This window comes from Panicum hallii, chromosome 4, assembly GCF_002211085.1.
Source record: "Panicum hallii strain FIL2 chromosome 4, PHallii_v3.1, whole genome shotgun sequence".
NCBI lineage: Eukaryota > Viridiplantae > Streptophyta > Magnoliopsida > Poales > Poaceae > Panicum > Panicum hallii.
The window spans coordinates 50,904,785-50,920,925 of record NC_038045.1 but is presented as its reverse complement, the minus strand read 5'-3'; the positions used below and the strand labels follow the sequence as shown (position 1 = coordinate 50,920,925).

The window sequence follows — 16,141 nt, the reverse complement described above, 5'->3', positions numbered from 1 at the left end:
ATTCCTAAAAACTATTGAAAATACTAAAAACTACTCAAAATATAACTACCCTAAGAAATATTCCTAAAAACTATTGAAAATACTAAAAACTACTCAAAATATAACAACCCTAAGAAATATTTTCTAGATCATAGTTATTTTCAAGTAATTATACGACTAGAACGAGAATATACCTCCAAACCGACGTGTGAACAGGCTTCGCCGCTTCCTCTGCTATCTGTCTCTCCTCCCTTTCTTTTTTTCCTGATTTTTGCTGAATAATATGGGAATTTGGGGTAGGTGGGGGCTTATATAGTGGTAGAGGAACGTCCCGCCCGTTGGTCGAGCGGGATAGGAACCTCCCACCCGTTGGGCGGACGGGACGTTACCGCGGCCGCGCCGGGGGTCTCTTCACGAATAAGAAAAGTTTTTTATTTGCGAAGAGGCTCTCGGGAGTGGCCTGGGAAAAATTTTGGGACCTCCCGCCCGTTGGATGGGCAGGAGGTCTCCAGCCCCACGCCTCCCGCCCGTTGATCGGGCGGGAGGCACCCATTTTTCGAAAATTTCCAAAATAGCACCCCTTTTTCAAATTTAATTTTTTTCACCCTTTTTTTAAAATAAATCCCACATGTAGAGTAGATTACTCGGCCATTTTCAAACGTACTAAAAAGCAAGCAAATAAAAACTAACGGACTAGGACTACGGATGCAATTGGAGCAGCCCGCGCCCCCACACATCACTTGTATTCCTCGCGTGTTCCACTATTTCCCTTGTCATCCTAATTCATTTTCAAACAGTGGGACAACAAATTAATATGCCACCATTGTTACAGGTGAGGTGACATGAAAAAAAGAAAAGAAACAAAGAATGAAAATCATATTTGATGTTAAAAAAAGCAAGAAGACACCCCCTGATGGTATTCCAGCTTCAACCTACTGAAACAACACCTGCTGACCTGCATCTCAATCTTCAGTTCAGAGGCAAGCATTGATGCACCTGAACTGAAGACAGAGTCTTCACCTTCGTTTGGATCATCAATTGATTGGAGTATTGGACTCTGAACAGTCTGATCTGCCCATTGGCTGGTCGCTACGCCATGACGCACACGGCAAAGCAACGCGCGCTACCGCCCGGACAGGTAGGAGAGCGCGAATGAATCGCTCATGCTCGCCACCGACGACGCCGTCCCCGCCGAGCCCGGCGTCGGCGTGGTGGGCAGCCCGAACGGGCCGCCGCCGCCGCGGTGCGCGTGCGCGGCGGGGTCGAGCGCGAGCAGGTCGACCACGATCATGTCCGACGGCGGCGGCGGCTCCACGGCCGCGCCGCCCCTGGCCTCCAGCATCTCCACCACGCGCGCCATCGTCGGCCGCGCGCCGGCCTTCTCCTGCGCGCACCACAGCGCCACGTGCGCCAGCCGCCGCACCCCGCCCTCGTCCACCGAGGACGGGGCGAGCCGCCGGTCCAGCACCTCCATCACGCGCCCCTCCCGCGCCTTGTCGGCGACGAGCTTCGGGAGGTACGTCCACCGCCGCGACCCTCCGGGACCGGGCTCCGCCTGCAGGTTCCGCCGCCCGCCGAGCATCTCCATCAGGACCATCCCGTAGCTGTACACGTCGGACTTCTCGGTCACGCCGGCGCCCAGGAGCCACTCCGGGGCCAGGTACCCCGTCGTGCCGCGCACCGTGGTCACCACCCGGCTCTGCTCCTTCCCCATCAGCGCCGACAGCCCGAAGTCGGAGAGCGTTCCCCGGAGGCGGTCGTCGAGGAGGATGTTCTCCGGCTTCACGTCCAGGTGCACCACCTTGGCGCGGCAGTCGTGGTGCAGGTACGCCAGCGCCTTCGCCACGTCCACGGCGACCTGGTACCGCTGCAGCCACGTCAGGCACCGCCCGCCGCCGCTGCCGCCGCCGTGCTGCGAGAAGATCCACTTGTCCAGGGACCCGTTCTCCATGAACTCGTACACGAGGAAGCGCGGGCCGTTCCGGACGAGGCAGAAGCCGAGGAGGCGGGCAAGGCTCACGTGCTGCACGCTGCCGATGGCCGACACCTCCGCCCGGAATTCCTTGTCCCCGTACGCCGACCCGTCGATCCGCTTCACCGCCACCGCCGTGCCGTCGTCGAGGATGCCCTTGAACACCGTCCCCGACGAGCCCCGCCCGACCACGCACTGGAAGTCGTCCGTGGCCGTGGCGAGCGCCTCCAGCGAGAACCGGCTGGGCAGCCCGGCGACCTTGCGGAAGAAGCTGTACTCCACGCGCACGGACACCTCCTCGCCGCTGTCAAGCACCGGGCGCCGCGCCATGCGCTCGGCCCGCCCCCGGGGGCTCAGCGCGTGGCACAGCAGCGCCGCCACGGTGCCCGCCAGCACGACCGACAGGATGACCGCCGTCGACAGGTAGAACGGCCTCGACAGGCGGAAGCAGAGGAACAGGGAGAGCTCGAGGGCCACCAGCACAACGGCCGCCGCGCCGGCTTGGATCTTGGCCGTCTTGCTCTCCATCGATCACGCCAATGCCATCACCGTCTGGCGTCGACGTCGCTCAGCTTCACTCACCAGTTCACCACTCGCTCTGACTTGGCACTTCGTTGTGGCGTTCTTGCGATTCGTCGTCGCTATCCGAGCTCGTTTTGACGCGATGCTCGGTAAATATACACATGGGGGATGAGGGATGACATGCAACTCTTTGACGAATTGAACGACAGTGATGTCTCGACCAATCCTAGAGGAGTTGAGGTTTGGTTCTTAACAGTGGCTTTGTCTGGAGCAGCAATCTTCTGACTTGATCAGAGAAAGGATATGGCAGGTAGGGGAAGAATGGTTCAGATGAACAACTAGATAAAATGGCAATAGCGAATTCGTCCTAAATTTCGTGCGCAGGGAAGAAACCATCACTTGCATGGTCAAGTTGAGGAAAGAGCACACTGATTCAACGGCTCGAGTGACATCAGTCTAGTGGATTTGTGTGGTGTCAGTGTCTCGGTGTCTCTACTTTGGCCAAATCCAAAGTTGAATGTTTCGTCCATAACGATTCAACATTTAAGCAACATCAGTGATTCAGCCACGTTGGCATTTGGAAAAAAAATATATCAAGGAGAAACAATATTATCTTGACTGTTTCGTGGAAGCCACTGCTTATATCTGATAAATTCTTTAGAGACTGCAGCTGCACACCTGCACTTCAACGGACCAGGGTGTGAGCAATATTCAGACAACAGATCTTCCATCAGCAGATTTGGTAAAGGCGACGCGGAAACAGAATCATCCAGACAAGTAACTATTTTTTGAATCTTTGATTCAGCAGAACATGTGTTGAATGGCAAAAGTACAGCGTTATCTAAGTATAACGAATCCCATTATTTGTATAGCCGAGTCAATGAAGTGACTTTAGGGTCCGTTTGGTTGGGCGTTTCACGTCCGATTCGCGTCTAGAACGCGAAAATCCGAACCAAACGGCTTGCACCGGCGCAGCGATTTTCGTAACGCGGGTGCGTTGCCCAGTTCACACGAAGAATCGCCCCGGAGCCTGATTTTCACTGCGTTTCGGGTGAAATTACCCGCCATGCCACCGCTTATGTAGGTACCGGTTCGCGTTTCTTTCTTCTTCCCGAGCTCGTTCCCGAGCTGCGATAGGGTTCCCCGCCGCCCCCGCCCCGCCTCCCCTGCCCCGCCGCCCCGCCCCGCCCCGCTCCCCGCTCGCCCCGCCGCTCCCCGCTCGCCCCGCCCCGGCCCGCTCCCCGCTCGCCCCGCCGCCCCTGCCCCGCCGCCCCGCCCCGACCCCCCTGCCCCGCCGCGCCGCCCCGCCCCGCCCCGCTCCCCGCTCGCCCCGCCTCCCCTGCCCCGCCGCCCCGCCCCGCCCCGGTCCCCGCTCGCCACGCCCCCCTGGCCTGCCGCCCCGCCCCGACCCCCCTGCCAGGTAATCGATCCGATCCGTATTCTGGCCCCCCTCTGTTGGCTTCTTTGTCATTTGTTGCAGTTTTTCTTCCCCTAGCAACAATAATTACTTTTGTGCTCATTTGTCTAGATGCAGAAGCTTGAGGGAGTGTAGTATTCAACATGAATGCATTAGCCTGTCTGGTCATTGCGTTTATTCTGCTAGTAGCTTATCGAAGTATATGATGTTTCAAAGTAGTCATTTAGGATATTCGTTTGTTTCAGTTTGTGCTTGCTTGATCAGCTTTCAACTATGATGTTTATGGCACGGTGTATCAATTTACTGGCATAGCTATCTTGGACGGTTTTATCGTTCGGATTGTGCTTGGGTTTAATGTCGACCGTGTGAATGTCATTGCCCATTTGAACGCAGGCTGAATTTGTCAGTAGTTGTAGTATATGACTTAATGCTTGTTTGTCAAGAGAGATATTAATTGCGATGTGAATGAGTGTTTCATGGATTTGGTTATAGATCTTGTTCTTGTGATGTTTATGTGTGCTCACATGTTTGTTGTTGAATTGTTTTGCGAAGGAAGGACATATATTTGCGATGTGATTGAATGTCTCCTAAATTTGGTTATAGGTCTTGTTCCTGCGATACTGTGTGCTCTAATGTTTGTTTGCTGGAAGACAGGAAGTGTGATGCAAATTTCTGCTCATTTTTTGAGTGAGACTATTTGCAATGTGAAGCTGTTGGCCCATCATTAATTGCTATATTTGTTATTGTTACGGCATGCCTGGGTAGTACGCCTGGGTAACTATGATGTTGCTGGCAGCGGCAACTAGGGATCCATTTGGCATTTCCAGTAAAGAATTATATTCATGCACTTTCCATATCTTGTATTAACTGAGCTATTCGTTTACGGTGCATGATCTGTATCAGTAACTGAAGACCATAGTAATCAGCACCATCCTTTTTGCACTGTCAAGTTGGTCACCATGCTCTCTATGACATATACTATAGAACAGAGACATGATAAGAACATATACCATGCTCTCTATTCATATATGGTTACTATTATTGCTTAGCCACCATCTGGCAACTTGCCAGATTCATAGTCAGTCAGATTATATGGAGTAATGTGGGGGCTGGAGAGTTACTAGCATGAAAACATGGTTGCAAAGCACGACTTGAATGGAGCTGAAAAATTGCACTAGCTTGATAACTTTACTGCAAAACATTCTTGTTGGGCATTGTTTCTCAGCTTAATATACTTGTTTTTTGGCTAGCTCTTTGTACAATGTTCGTATCATGTAACGAATCAATACCGGTGGAATTGCCTCACATATTAGATCTGGAACCCTACCTGGAAAGCATCTAAAATTAGAGTTCAGATTCACTACATGTTTGTGAGTAGTTTCTTTGGATATTTGTAGTGCTAACTTCTGCCTGTGACATTTCAGCTTGCATCTAGATCTCAGTACCTGAAAGCTCATCCTCGAGGCCCTGCATCTTCGGAGTTTGATTGGGGAACCAGTAGGCATCTTAAGATCTCATCATTTGTTAATAACTTCCACTTAGTTATGTTTTTGTCATTTTCATAACTTTGCTACTGAAATTGCTCTCTACTTGATGAATTGGAACTATTGTTATAAATTATGATTGCTCTCTATGTGTATATTAGAATGGGTGAAAAGGAAGATTGGAGTGCTGCTCATGTGAAGCTTTTTTGTGAATTGTGTGCAAATGAAGTTCTTGCGGGACATAGGCCATTAGGTCACCTTAATAAGGTTGGTTGGAAGAATGTCGAAGCTATGTTCTTGGAAGAATCGGGTCGGAAACTTGAACACTTGCAATTCAAGAATAAATGGGACAACCTCAAAAGAAATTACTCTGTTTTTATGGAGTTAAAAAATACTGCTACCGGACTTGGATGGAATGAGACGAGACAAACAGTGGATTGTGATGACAAATGGTGGGAAGAACATCTTGCGGTATGTACTACTTTGTGTAGCTATTTTCTTTATTATTTATGATTGTTGGACAATAGCTCACTTGCTTCTTTTGTACCTGATTGTAGAAATGTCATGATCCACCAAATGGAAGGAAATGTAAGCATGTGCAGTTTAAAAAATGTGGCCCGGCTAATTTAGAATCATTGCACATTATGTTTGGAAGTGCCCATGTCACAGGGGCATCGGCCACCATACCAGGAGACTTTTCTGCTAACTCAACTGATGATGATGTACAAGAGATACAAAGAAGTACATCCAATGCAAATCTGAATATGAGGAACCAAAATGACAAGAAGCGCAAGGCATCTTCCTCAACTAGTGTGGAAGATAAGGAAGACAAGAGCAGTCCATTCTTACGGTTGTACAAGCAAGCTTGCAGCAAGATAGAAGAAGGAATGGACAAGATAAGCACAAGCATTGAAGCTTCGTCGAAAACTACGACAAGCCATGTTCCTACCATTGCAGAAGCTATAAAGATGGTGAAAAAATGTGGGGTGCAGGAGGGGACTGCTCTTTTGCATACTTCCAGTTTGGTCATGGTAAAACCTGAGTTTAGAGAGCTATTGGCAACTTTTGAAACACTTCGAGGGAGACTTGATTGGTTGCAGAGGCAGCATGAGATGAAGCAGCTGCCATAAGAGTTGAAGAGAGACTTCTTTTTCCAATAATGTTTGCTTGTTTTAGAACCATTATTCGTGTATGCTTGTAAGAATATTTGCTTGTTTTAGAACCATTATTAATGTATGTTTGAGAACCTTTATCTATGCGTATGTGTCATTGTTGATTGTATGCAATTGCTGTATTTGTATGTATGTCATTGTTGATTGTAAAATATTCTTTTTTTATAGATGGATACGGAACTTCAAGAGTTGACAAAGAAGGCGTGCAAGGGACTGCAACTTGTAGCCGAATTGTCTAACCAAGCTGCTAGTCTTGGGTACCTAGCTGACCAATATTCCACAAGATACTTAAACAAAAGTGCGTATAGAGATCCTCAACAAAGTGGGATGGAATGGTTTAAGGAGTGTTTAACTTATCCTAATCAATTCTACAAGATGTTTAGGGTCACTCCTGAGGTCATTTGGTCACTCCATGATTTGCTTGTTTCCACTTATGGATTGAAGTCCACATGCAATGTTTCATCTATAGAGTCACTTGCTATGTTCTTGTGGATTGTTGGAGGCCCTCAATCATTCTCCCAAGCGGAAAATCGATTTGTAAGATCTTTATGGACAGTTCACATGAAGTTCAAAGAAGTCTTGTCATGTTTGGGCAAATTATCTGCAGATAATATCAGGGCAAAGGATCCTAATTTCAGTACTATTCATCCTAAATTGAGAGAAGATCGTTTCTGGCCTCACTTCAAAGATGCTATTGGTGCAATAGATGGATCACACATTGAAGTTTCAGTGCCTAATGATGAAGTTGTTAATCACACATGCCGACACGGATACACATCTCAAAATATTATGGCCATATGTGACTTTGATACGAGGTTTACCTTTGTGGTTGCTGGTTGGCCAGGATCTGCACATGATACTAGAATTCTCAATCATGCTTTGACAAACTTTGGTCATCGATTTCCAAAGCCACCTGCAGGTATTGATGCTAGTTTCATATGCATTTTAGATTTTTTATGTGTCTAGTATATACTAACATGTTGTTTATCAATTTTATAGTCAAGTATTATCTAGTGGATTCCGGTTATCCGAACCGTACCGGATACCTAGCTCCATACAAAGGTAGCACGTACCATCTTCCGGAGTTTCATCTTCGTAGGCATCGTGCACAAGGGAAGTATGAGATGTTCAATTACTTACATTCATCACTCCGTAATATCATTGAGCGTGCATTTGGTGTCCTTAAACAAAAGTGGCGCATATTGAAAAAATTACCAAGTTTCTCACCTGAAATACAAGCGCAGATCATTATGGCTTGCATGGCATTGCACAATTTCATTCGTGATAGTGCACTAAAAGATGATGATTTTGAGAAATGTGATGAAAATGAAGACTACATGCCTATGGATGAGGATGAGGATGCTAATGAAGGGCAACAAGTAGTTCAAGTTCAAGATGATGATGAAGTTCTTAAGGAGGAGAATGAGATTTCCATGAATACCATTCGTGACAACATAGCGAATGCTTTGGTTACATAGTCATGATTGTACTCCACTTTGTATCTTTCATGTGAAACTACGTGAACTAATTATATTGTGAACTATCTATATTTTATATTAACTATATAATAGCATTCTCTAATTGAACTAATTATATGGGTACATTTATTTTATTAACTATTTTTTAATAGATTATTAAATATACCTTATTTTAATTAATAAGAATATATATTAATACTTCACTGCTAATGAATACATATGAACATTAAAACTAAACTCAGAGACATAACAGGGGTATAACAGCCAATTGTACCAAAAAACCACAGCTGACAGCAGTTTCAGCCAAACGGCTTTCAGCTTTCCCACAGCCGACAGCTCACAGCTGATTTTCCACAGCTGACAGCAGAAATCAGATTCTCAGAAATCCACAGCTCAACCAAACGGACTATTAATGTCTTACAAACCATGTGCTGTTTCCAGCTTCCAAGCCGTGTGGGCAATCGGGTTGACATGGTCTACTGAACTCTATAAGGCCCAAAGGCTGAGTTTTCCACAGCTTCATAACGCTGTGACAAAAATTGTATTTGTACCCCCCATTTTATTGCCATAGCCTACAGAACCTTAATGATGGTGATCATCATCATCATCATGTCCATCAGGGGATCCTCCTCCTCCAATCACATCAAGCTGTGGAGATAAAGATGGAAGCTTGTAACTCAGAAAAAGGTGAGGTAGCATACATCACACAGAATACAGTATTTCCATGCCAAGAATTGCTCTCGGAATGCAAGGACCTTATGCCAACAGTAAGCAACATACCATGAAATATTGAGTACAGACCGGGCATTCATGTGGTTTGCCTTTCTCCAACCAAAACCACACCACATCATGCTCATCTTCTGCAAAAGGTCAATAACAATTGCAGTATAAGCCAATTAGATAAGTGAAGGGTTCATGAATGTTTCTAAATACTTTTCCAGAAAAATGAATATTTTTTATCTTGATAAGATACAGGTGAGGATTTGAATTCTGGAAGCCTCTTGGGATATTTTAGCATGAGCAGTACTGTACCTCCTTCACCACCAGGGCAACCAACAATCCTTTTGTTGTAGTATGACTGAATCACAGCAGGGGCTTCCTATGAAGGGAAGACATTAGTTCAACTGAACGACACAAGAATCAAATGAATTTAACTGAAAAAGGATACAAAAGACACATGTAAGCAAAATCACAATTCATATGTCACTCTACAAAGTGCTTCATTGGCAGGCTGAAGCTGAATCGAACCTAGCATTAGTTGGTCAGCTGGGTAAAACTCACTAAATTCCCAGCTGATGTAAGTCAAAAGACAAAGCCATGGCAATAGTAAAACACTAAGATTCAGTCATACAAGACCATCTTCCATTTACATAACGCGTTGTCCAAATTCAGGATAACCTATCTTAGAGTCTGATAAATATAAAAGAAAGCTGTTGAAGAAACGTCAGATTCAACTTCAAGATCAGAGTGATCTTTTTGAGTATATCATAACAAACAGGACAGCATCATGGGTTGTTCAACTAGAGTTCATAACAGCAAGGCTCACGTGAACAGGGAACACACTGAAGAAACACATATAACCTTAGGCTGTAGAGTTTTCAATGATACTGTAGATTCACATAAGTCTCAAAACAGAATGGAATTGTGAAGCAAGCACAGAAAGATAAACAATGGTAAACAGAACAAGAATATCACAGGTCAAATAGCAAAATCAAGATGCCTGCAAGTATTGAAGATCCAACAGGTGTGCCATAATTAGTGTATGGAAATTAGTATGTTACAGGAAACCTAAAATGTTGATTTAACATCTAACGGAATTGATCTACTAAAGCTAGCACAAATAAAAAGAATAAAACCTCATATTAAGAAAACAAATTTTGATAAAAGTGTGTAAGCAAATACTATCTATCACATACTATCTATCACATGCCACAAAGAACGACCACAAGCTAGAAGCTTATTATGCCCAGAAACACGAAGCAAAAGTTAAGATAAAAATTGGCATCAAGGAACTTGAATTAGGGCTCAGCATACAAACTTACTTGCCAACTCAACTAGCAACACTACTATGCTCATGAACTTAATTGCCCAAGCAGGAGTTATGCATTAGAATGAATCATTGACATCATAACTAGTGCCATATAAGTTTTCAATAACTCAAGGAAAAAAAATGGTGGAGAACACATTCATCTATAGATGTGAGATGTGACCTAAATTTGCCCAAATGAACAAAATAACACAGCGACGGGTGTGATCTTATCCCAATATCTGAAAATATAATAAGTATCTTCAACGTTTCCACAGTGTACGTTCAAACAAATATCTCATTTCACGCGTACAAACAAATTAATCTAAATAAACATGTTGCATCCACAAGCGCAAGTCAGATGGCCACACATTGACTGATTGACATTTCAGCACACGCTCAACACGCTCACAAGTCACAATCCCATCCTAAGCAACCGATTCAGCAGTCCCAACTGCTCACGCGCCAAAGGAAATGCAGACAGAAAGCGCTTACCTTGGTGCCAAAGGGACCGACGGGCGCGTCCATGTCGAATCTCTTCTTCCCCTGTACAGAAAAAAACAAACCAAACCAACAAAATTTATTTTTTTACCAACAAATAACCTGTTATAAGAAATGAAGCGGCGGCAACAGGCAGAGCGGCCATGCGGCGAGACCTGGAGCTCGGCCTCGATCTCCTCGCGCTCGAGCCCCGTGGCGATCGGCATCACGTCTTCCACCCTCGTCCTCATACCAGCCGCATCTGAAGAAGAACGGGCCTTCCCATCAAATCGGGGCTACCGCCTGAAGCTTTTGAGGAACGGGAACGGTCGTTACCAAGAGTGGAGAAGAAGAGGGGCGCCGGCGTCCGGCAGAGGCCAGGCGCAGCGGCGGCGGAGACCGCCGGAGATCGGGGGGCCAGGGCGGAGCGCTGGCGGCGCAGGAGGAGGGAGGTGGCGCGCTTCCACATAGCGGCGGCACAAGGACCGTAGAGAAGATGGAGAGGCTGCCTAGAAAGGGTCCGGCCAACTTGTTTTTTTTTTCTTTCGGCCTATAGACCGCCGGTATACGGGCCCCACTTGGGTGTAAAATGTTGCAAATCGAAACAAAGGTTATAGAAAATTCCTAAGAAATGGGTGTTGCCATTAAAAAAATGAATAGCTATTTTGAACTACTACAAAAGACCAAAACAGCCATTATTGGCGCTCAATTTGCACTACGTACAGGTTGTTAAATCTCAGAATTATTAATTTTGACAAAAAAAAAGTCTACAAGCAAGTGCACCGATGTCAATGATGAGGTTTTGTACTTTTGCGCTTAATTCAAAATACCAATGTAGGACGGCATATGGTTTTGCCAAAGAAAGAGAATCCACCAATTATGATGATTGTATAGACATTAAATTATTTGATTAATATATGCATCCATTTTGAAATAATACCATAGGATTTGAAAGAAACTGTTGTTTACTAGGTACAATACCAAAATTGCTACTTCATCTGTTCTGAATTGTAGTTTATTTTGACAAATCTAGATATATAATTTTTATTATATATATATAGACATGGCGTATATCTAGATGCATATCAAAATCTATATATCTAAATTTGTCAAAATGACCTACAATTTGAAATGGAGGGAGTATCACGCAATATCGACTACTTTCACTGATAGCAACTATTCATTGCCGATGTTGATAGGATTCAAATAAGACATAAATATTTAAGCAAAATTAAAGTGCATAAAAAAGATTGACAAACAAGGTTAGCCCACAAGGCAAAAGAGGCATGCTAACTTCTTTTCACGTTTCATGTAAGTAATTCGTATTACTTTTTGAGTGGAATCTTATACACCTACCCAAAGTTTATAAGGTGTTGAGTTTTAAACTTTTAGTGGAAGTTTTAGATATCTTTTCCCATATAAAAAATGAAAATATTTCTCTCTTTTTTTCTTTTTGTAAGGGTTGGGATTAAGTGCCGAAATATTATGACATCATCAAAGCTAGTTTATTACCTAGTAAAAGAAAAAAGAATCTTAATAGGTAACTCTACTTTGTAACACTCTAGATATGTGAATGGAAACAACCATATGAATTGACCAAAACTTAAAGTTCATCTGAAATAGGCTGAATTTCAACAGGCCAGTGTGAGCTTCAAAATTTAGCAACGATCAACCTGAGCACGACAATCAGACAAGATCCGAGGGCTAACATTCATCCAAACCACCCTTTAAAATACACGACTCCATAAACCCTAGCAAACAGGCGCCTTTCCTCCCAAAACACGCGAAAACCCCCTGTCGGCTGCCCCCACTCCCGCCTCCACCCATGGCGTCCCTCCCGAACGGCACCGCCGCCGCCGCCGGCTCCTCCGGCGGGCGCCCGGTGGACAAGGAAGTGGACTTCGCCAACTACTTCTGCACCTACGGTTACCTCTACCACCAGAAGGAGATGCTCTGCGACCGCGTCCGCATGGACGCCTACCACTCCTCCGTTTTCCGCAACGCTCCCCACTTCGAGGGAAAGGTGAGGAGACCCTTGAAACCCCTTAAATTTCGATTTTTTCCAGCAATTTGGGTGTCTGATTTGATGAATTTGGCGGATCTGTCAGGTAGTCCTTGACGTGGGTACCGGGAGCGGCATCCTCGCCATCTGGAGCGCGCAGGCCGGGGCCAGGAAGGTATACGCTGTCGAGGCGACTAATATGGCGGAGCACGCGCGGGAGCTCGCGCGTGCCAACGGCGTAGCGGACATCGTCGAGGTGATACAGGGCACCGTGGAAGACGTTGAGCTGCCGGAGAAAGGTGAGCCTTAATTTCTTGATTCTTTTTCTTACTGTGGTAGTGTGGTTCCTCAATTCTGAATCGACGGTAAAGAGAAGTAATCTGTGTCCCAATTGGAAAGACACTCCAACCATATGAGCTACATACTTTGTTATATCATCAAGAGAAAACTTCTAGTCTTTAATCGAAATATGGTAGTTACCATGTGTCGAGTATTGACTATGTTTCTGTATGTTGTTTCAAACTGCAGTTGATGTCATTATATCAGAGTGGATGGGCTACTTTCTTTTGAGAGAATCCATGTTTGACTCCGTCATTTGTGCCCGTGACCGCTGGTTGAAGCCAGATGGTGTAATGTAAGTGTATGCTGCAAGTTATGTTAACAAACACTATCAAGTTTCTTCTTAAATAGAAAACCGATTCCCTTTTCAATCTTTTGTTCTTGCACCAAGAACGCACATTTACATAGTGTAAGATCATTCTTTTTGCAGGTATCCTAGTCATGCTAGGATGTGGCTAGCACCCATAAGAACTGGTTTGGGTGACAAAAAGATGGAAGACTTGGATATTGCTATGGATGACTGGAATCTATTTGTTCAGGACACTCAAGCTTATTATGGGGTCAATATGAATGCTTTGACAAAGGCATATCGTGCAGAACACGAAAAATACTATCTCAAGGTATGTTATCCTTATTTCTTCTAGTTCGTTCTGCAGTCTTGGAATGTAAAATTCATGGATTTTCTTAGGTTGTGAACACCTTATATCTTTATTAGTAAATTATGTATCTTCTTTTAAGTAAGTATAATGAATGTGTTGCGCCCTTCTGAGCAATTGTTCAGAAAAAAAATATCCTTTTCGCTTTCTTGAAATACTTCCAATTAACTGTTGCTTACATAGTTAGAGGCCTATATTACTATCTCAATTCAAATTTGAACTCTGTTATTTTATTTAGCCTTTTCATCTTATGAAGCATGCCCTAGATTTTATCCTAAACCTGGGTATCCTAAAAGCTCTTGCTAAGAAATCAGCATGCAAGAGTAGTGAATGACTAAGCCTGTATGTTTCATGGGCCTTTCCTGCTCACTTAATGTACACATGATTGTATTCTTCTGCAGTCTGCGATATGGAACAATCTTCATCCAAACCAAGTCATTGGCCAACCTGCAGTTATTAAGGAAATTGATTGCTTAACAGCCACTGTTGATGAGATCCGAGAAGTTAGAGCGCAAGTTATGTTGCCAATCAGCCTGGAAGGAGCTAGATTATCAGCACTGGCTGGATGGTTTGATGTTCATTTTAGAGTATGTCAAACTTTATTTTGGCCCACTTCATCTTATGACAGTGTTACTACTCAAAGAAGGTGCTCATTATGATTATAATAATTTCAGGGTAGTGCGCAAAACCCTGCAGTGGAGGAAGTTGAGTTAAATACAGCTCCAGATGAGCAGGGGGGGACTCATTGGGGCCAGCAGGTTGGTTTCCTGGAATCATTGTTCTTTGGTTATTCCTAGAATTATGAGCTTAGTTCATCGTTAGAAATTGTTCAATCCTGTCTTCTCCTTCAGCTTGCAAATATTGACTCATAACAAAAGAAAATGTGTGAATAGAAGGAAAATAAATGTTTGTTTTCTTTTTGAATTTTTATTATAGGCAAGAGCAGGGAGCAAGCCTCTCTTTCAAAAAAGAAAGAAACTTATTTAAAGATACATGTTTATTTCTCTGAAATTAGTCTACATATGAACGTTTTTATTTGATGTGATAACTTTGGAAAAACAGCACTCTTTTCTATTGATTGTGTCATTATTTAAATGCATGACATTCTTAAAGTAGTTTGCTGGCCTGAAAAAAATTCATCAGTTTCTGTTTTCCTTTGAAGGTATTCTTGCTGACTCCACCTGTGAAAGTATCTAAAGGAGACAGTGTTAATGTTTCCTTCTCGATGGTTCGCTCAAAGGAAAATCATCGACTTATGGATATGGAGTTCACCTATGAATTGCATGAATTCTCTGGTAGGAAGCATCCAGCAATCACAACCAAGATGTATTTGGAGTAGAGCAAGGTTTGGTTCGCAAAACTATAATTTGCTTATGAATTACGATTATTGTGTTATTGTATCATATGCAAATGCATTGCGGTTCACTATTGTTTGAGAATTTGCCACTGATTCACTCGTAGTGGCATGTTGTCACTGGTACCCCCGCTTGAAGCATACTGCATTGCTTTTCTATTGCTAACATGGCTCAACCTAACCCTTGTTCATTTGGTGATTTATGCTTTGACAGAATGCTGACTAGACCTGATTCATTCGATGAAAGATGGGGCACCAGTTACCAATTGTCCAGGTGTCGCTGAACCTTTGAATCGTTGCTCGGAAGCTGAGCAATTGTAGTCCCTAGTATGATGTGTGGTATTCATAGATGGGCTTAAGGCCTTGATTTGTACAATGATACTATGAGGCATGATGTAGTGCCAGAGATTTTGTTGTATTGGTAATATCTTATTATTTGATTATTCTGAGTAGTGGAGCCATTGTTTCTCAATGTTGATATGTTTGTCCGATTTTGATCCACATTACAGTATTTATTAACTTTGGGTACAAAATTTTGTTGCATTCGGTCCAGTTTGATAAATTAGTTTATAATGGCCGAGCGTGATGCAGTTGTTCATCCGCCAATGCCCTGCCACCAATACAACTGGTGAGTGTTGCGGCGTGTTGAGAACCAGAACATCCTTGGTGGCCATCCGTTAATGAAATTTGACTCTTAGTGTGCTCCCCAATTTTGTCTGGGCTTCCATACTTGACTGTTTGGGCTGTTTAAGATCAGGCTGTTTGGGCTGTTGCCATAGTCTTTGTGAAGAAGAGTCAAGACGTTGGCCTACTTGGAGCCGCACGAGGATTAGCAGCGGATTGCCGGATTCACACCAGGAACGAAACTGTCAGAGAAGGGAGACAGCTGACAAAGCAAGGAAAGTACCCGTCCCCGCTGGGTTTTCCCTTCTGGTTCTCGCCAAGATCGAGGGTTTGGGTAGCGGCAAGGAAACAGACCGGTTCTCGCCAAGATCGAGAGCATCAACGAGTCTACGACCAAGTTCAGCTCGACGACGAACTGGTAGTGCGGCGGCTTCTGCTTCGGCCTCCTGGGCCCCGCGACCAACATCCTCGTCAACAGCGTCATCTCCGCCGCCGCCGCCCCGAGGCCGCTTGGAGGAGGGTACGGTGGCCGTGATTAGAGAGTTGGATGAATAGCTGTAGAAACTTTGCTGAATTAGATCGCTGAACTACTGGAGTCTGACACAAATTTTTGCTGGGTTCATCTGTTCTTTTCAG

The 16,141-nt window shown here is 44.6% G+C and overlaps 3 protein-coding genes across 3 annotated transcripts; 1 reads left to right on the top strand and 2 right to left on the bottom strand.

Annotated features, from left to right (window-relative positions):
- Window positions 1-873: 873 nt before the first annotated feature.
- LOC112891151 (probable receptor-like protein kinase At5g20050) lies at window positions 874-2,629 on the bottom strand. Its single transcript, XM_025958086.1, has one exon. The coding sequence runs from the start codon at window positions 2,477-2,479 to the stop codon at window positions 1,103-1,105; it is 1,377 nt and encodes a 458-aa protein (XP_025813871.1). The 5' UTR covers window positions 2,480-2,629; the 3' UTR covers window positions 874-1,102.
- Window positions 2,630-8,282: 5,653 nt separating this feature from the next.
- Window positions 8,283-11,065, bottom strand: LOC112891152 (putative cytochrome c oxidase subunit 5b-like). The gene is made up of 6 exons (XM_025958087.1): window positions 10,867-11,065; window positions 10,707-10,792; window positions 10,546-10,596; window positions 9,057-9,123; window positions 8,805-8,884; window positions 8,283-8,672 (listed from the first exon to the last, which is right to left on the bottom strand). The coding sequence occupies exons 1-6, from the start codon at window positions 10,997-10,999 to the stop codon at window positions 8,607-8,609; spliced, it is 483 nt and encodes a 160-aa protein (XP_025813872.1). The 5' UTR covers window positions 11,000-11,065; the 3' UTR covers window positions 8,283-8,606.
- A 1,220-nt stretch (window positions 11,066-12,285) lies between these two features.
- On the top strand, window positions 12,286-15,365 carry LOC112889558 (protein arginine N-methyltransferase PRMT10). The gene is made up of 8 exons (XM_025956265.1): window positions 12,286-12,553; window positions 12,639-12,831; window positions 13,061-13,166; window positions 13,302-13,491; window positions 13,929-14,114; window positions 14,202-14,285; window positions 14,690-14,872; window positions 15,096-15,365. Exons 1-7 carry the CDS (start codon window positions 12,356-12,358, stop codon window positions 14,864-14,866), a joined length of 1,134 nt encoding a protein of 377 aa, XP_025812050.1. The 5' UTR covers window positions 12,286-12,355; the 3' UTR covers window positions 14,867-14,872; window positions 15,096-15,365.
- Window positions 15,366-16,141: the final 776 nt, after the last annotated feature.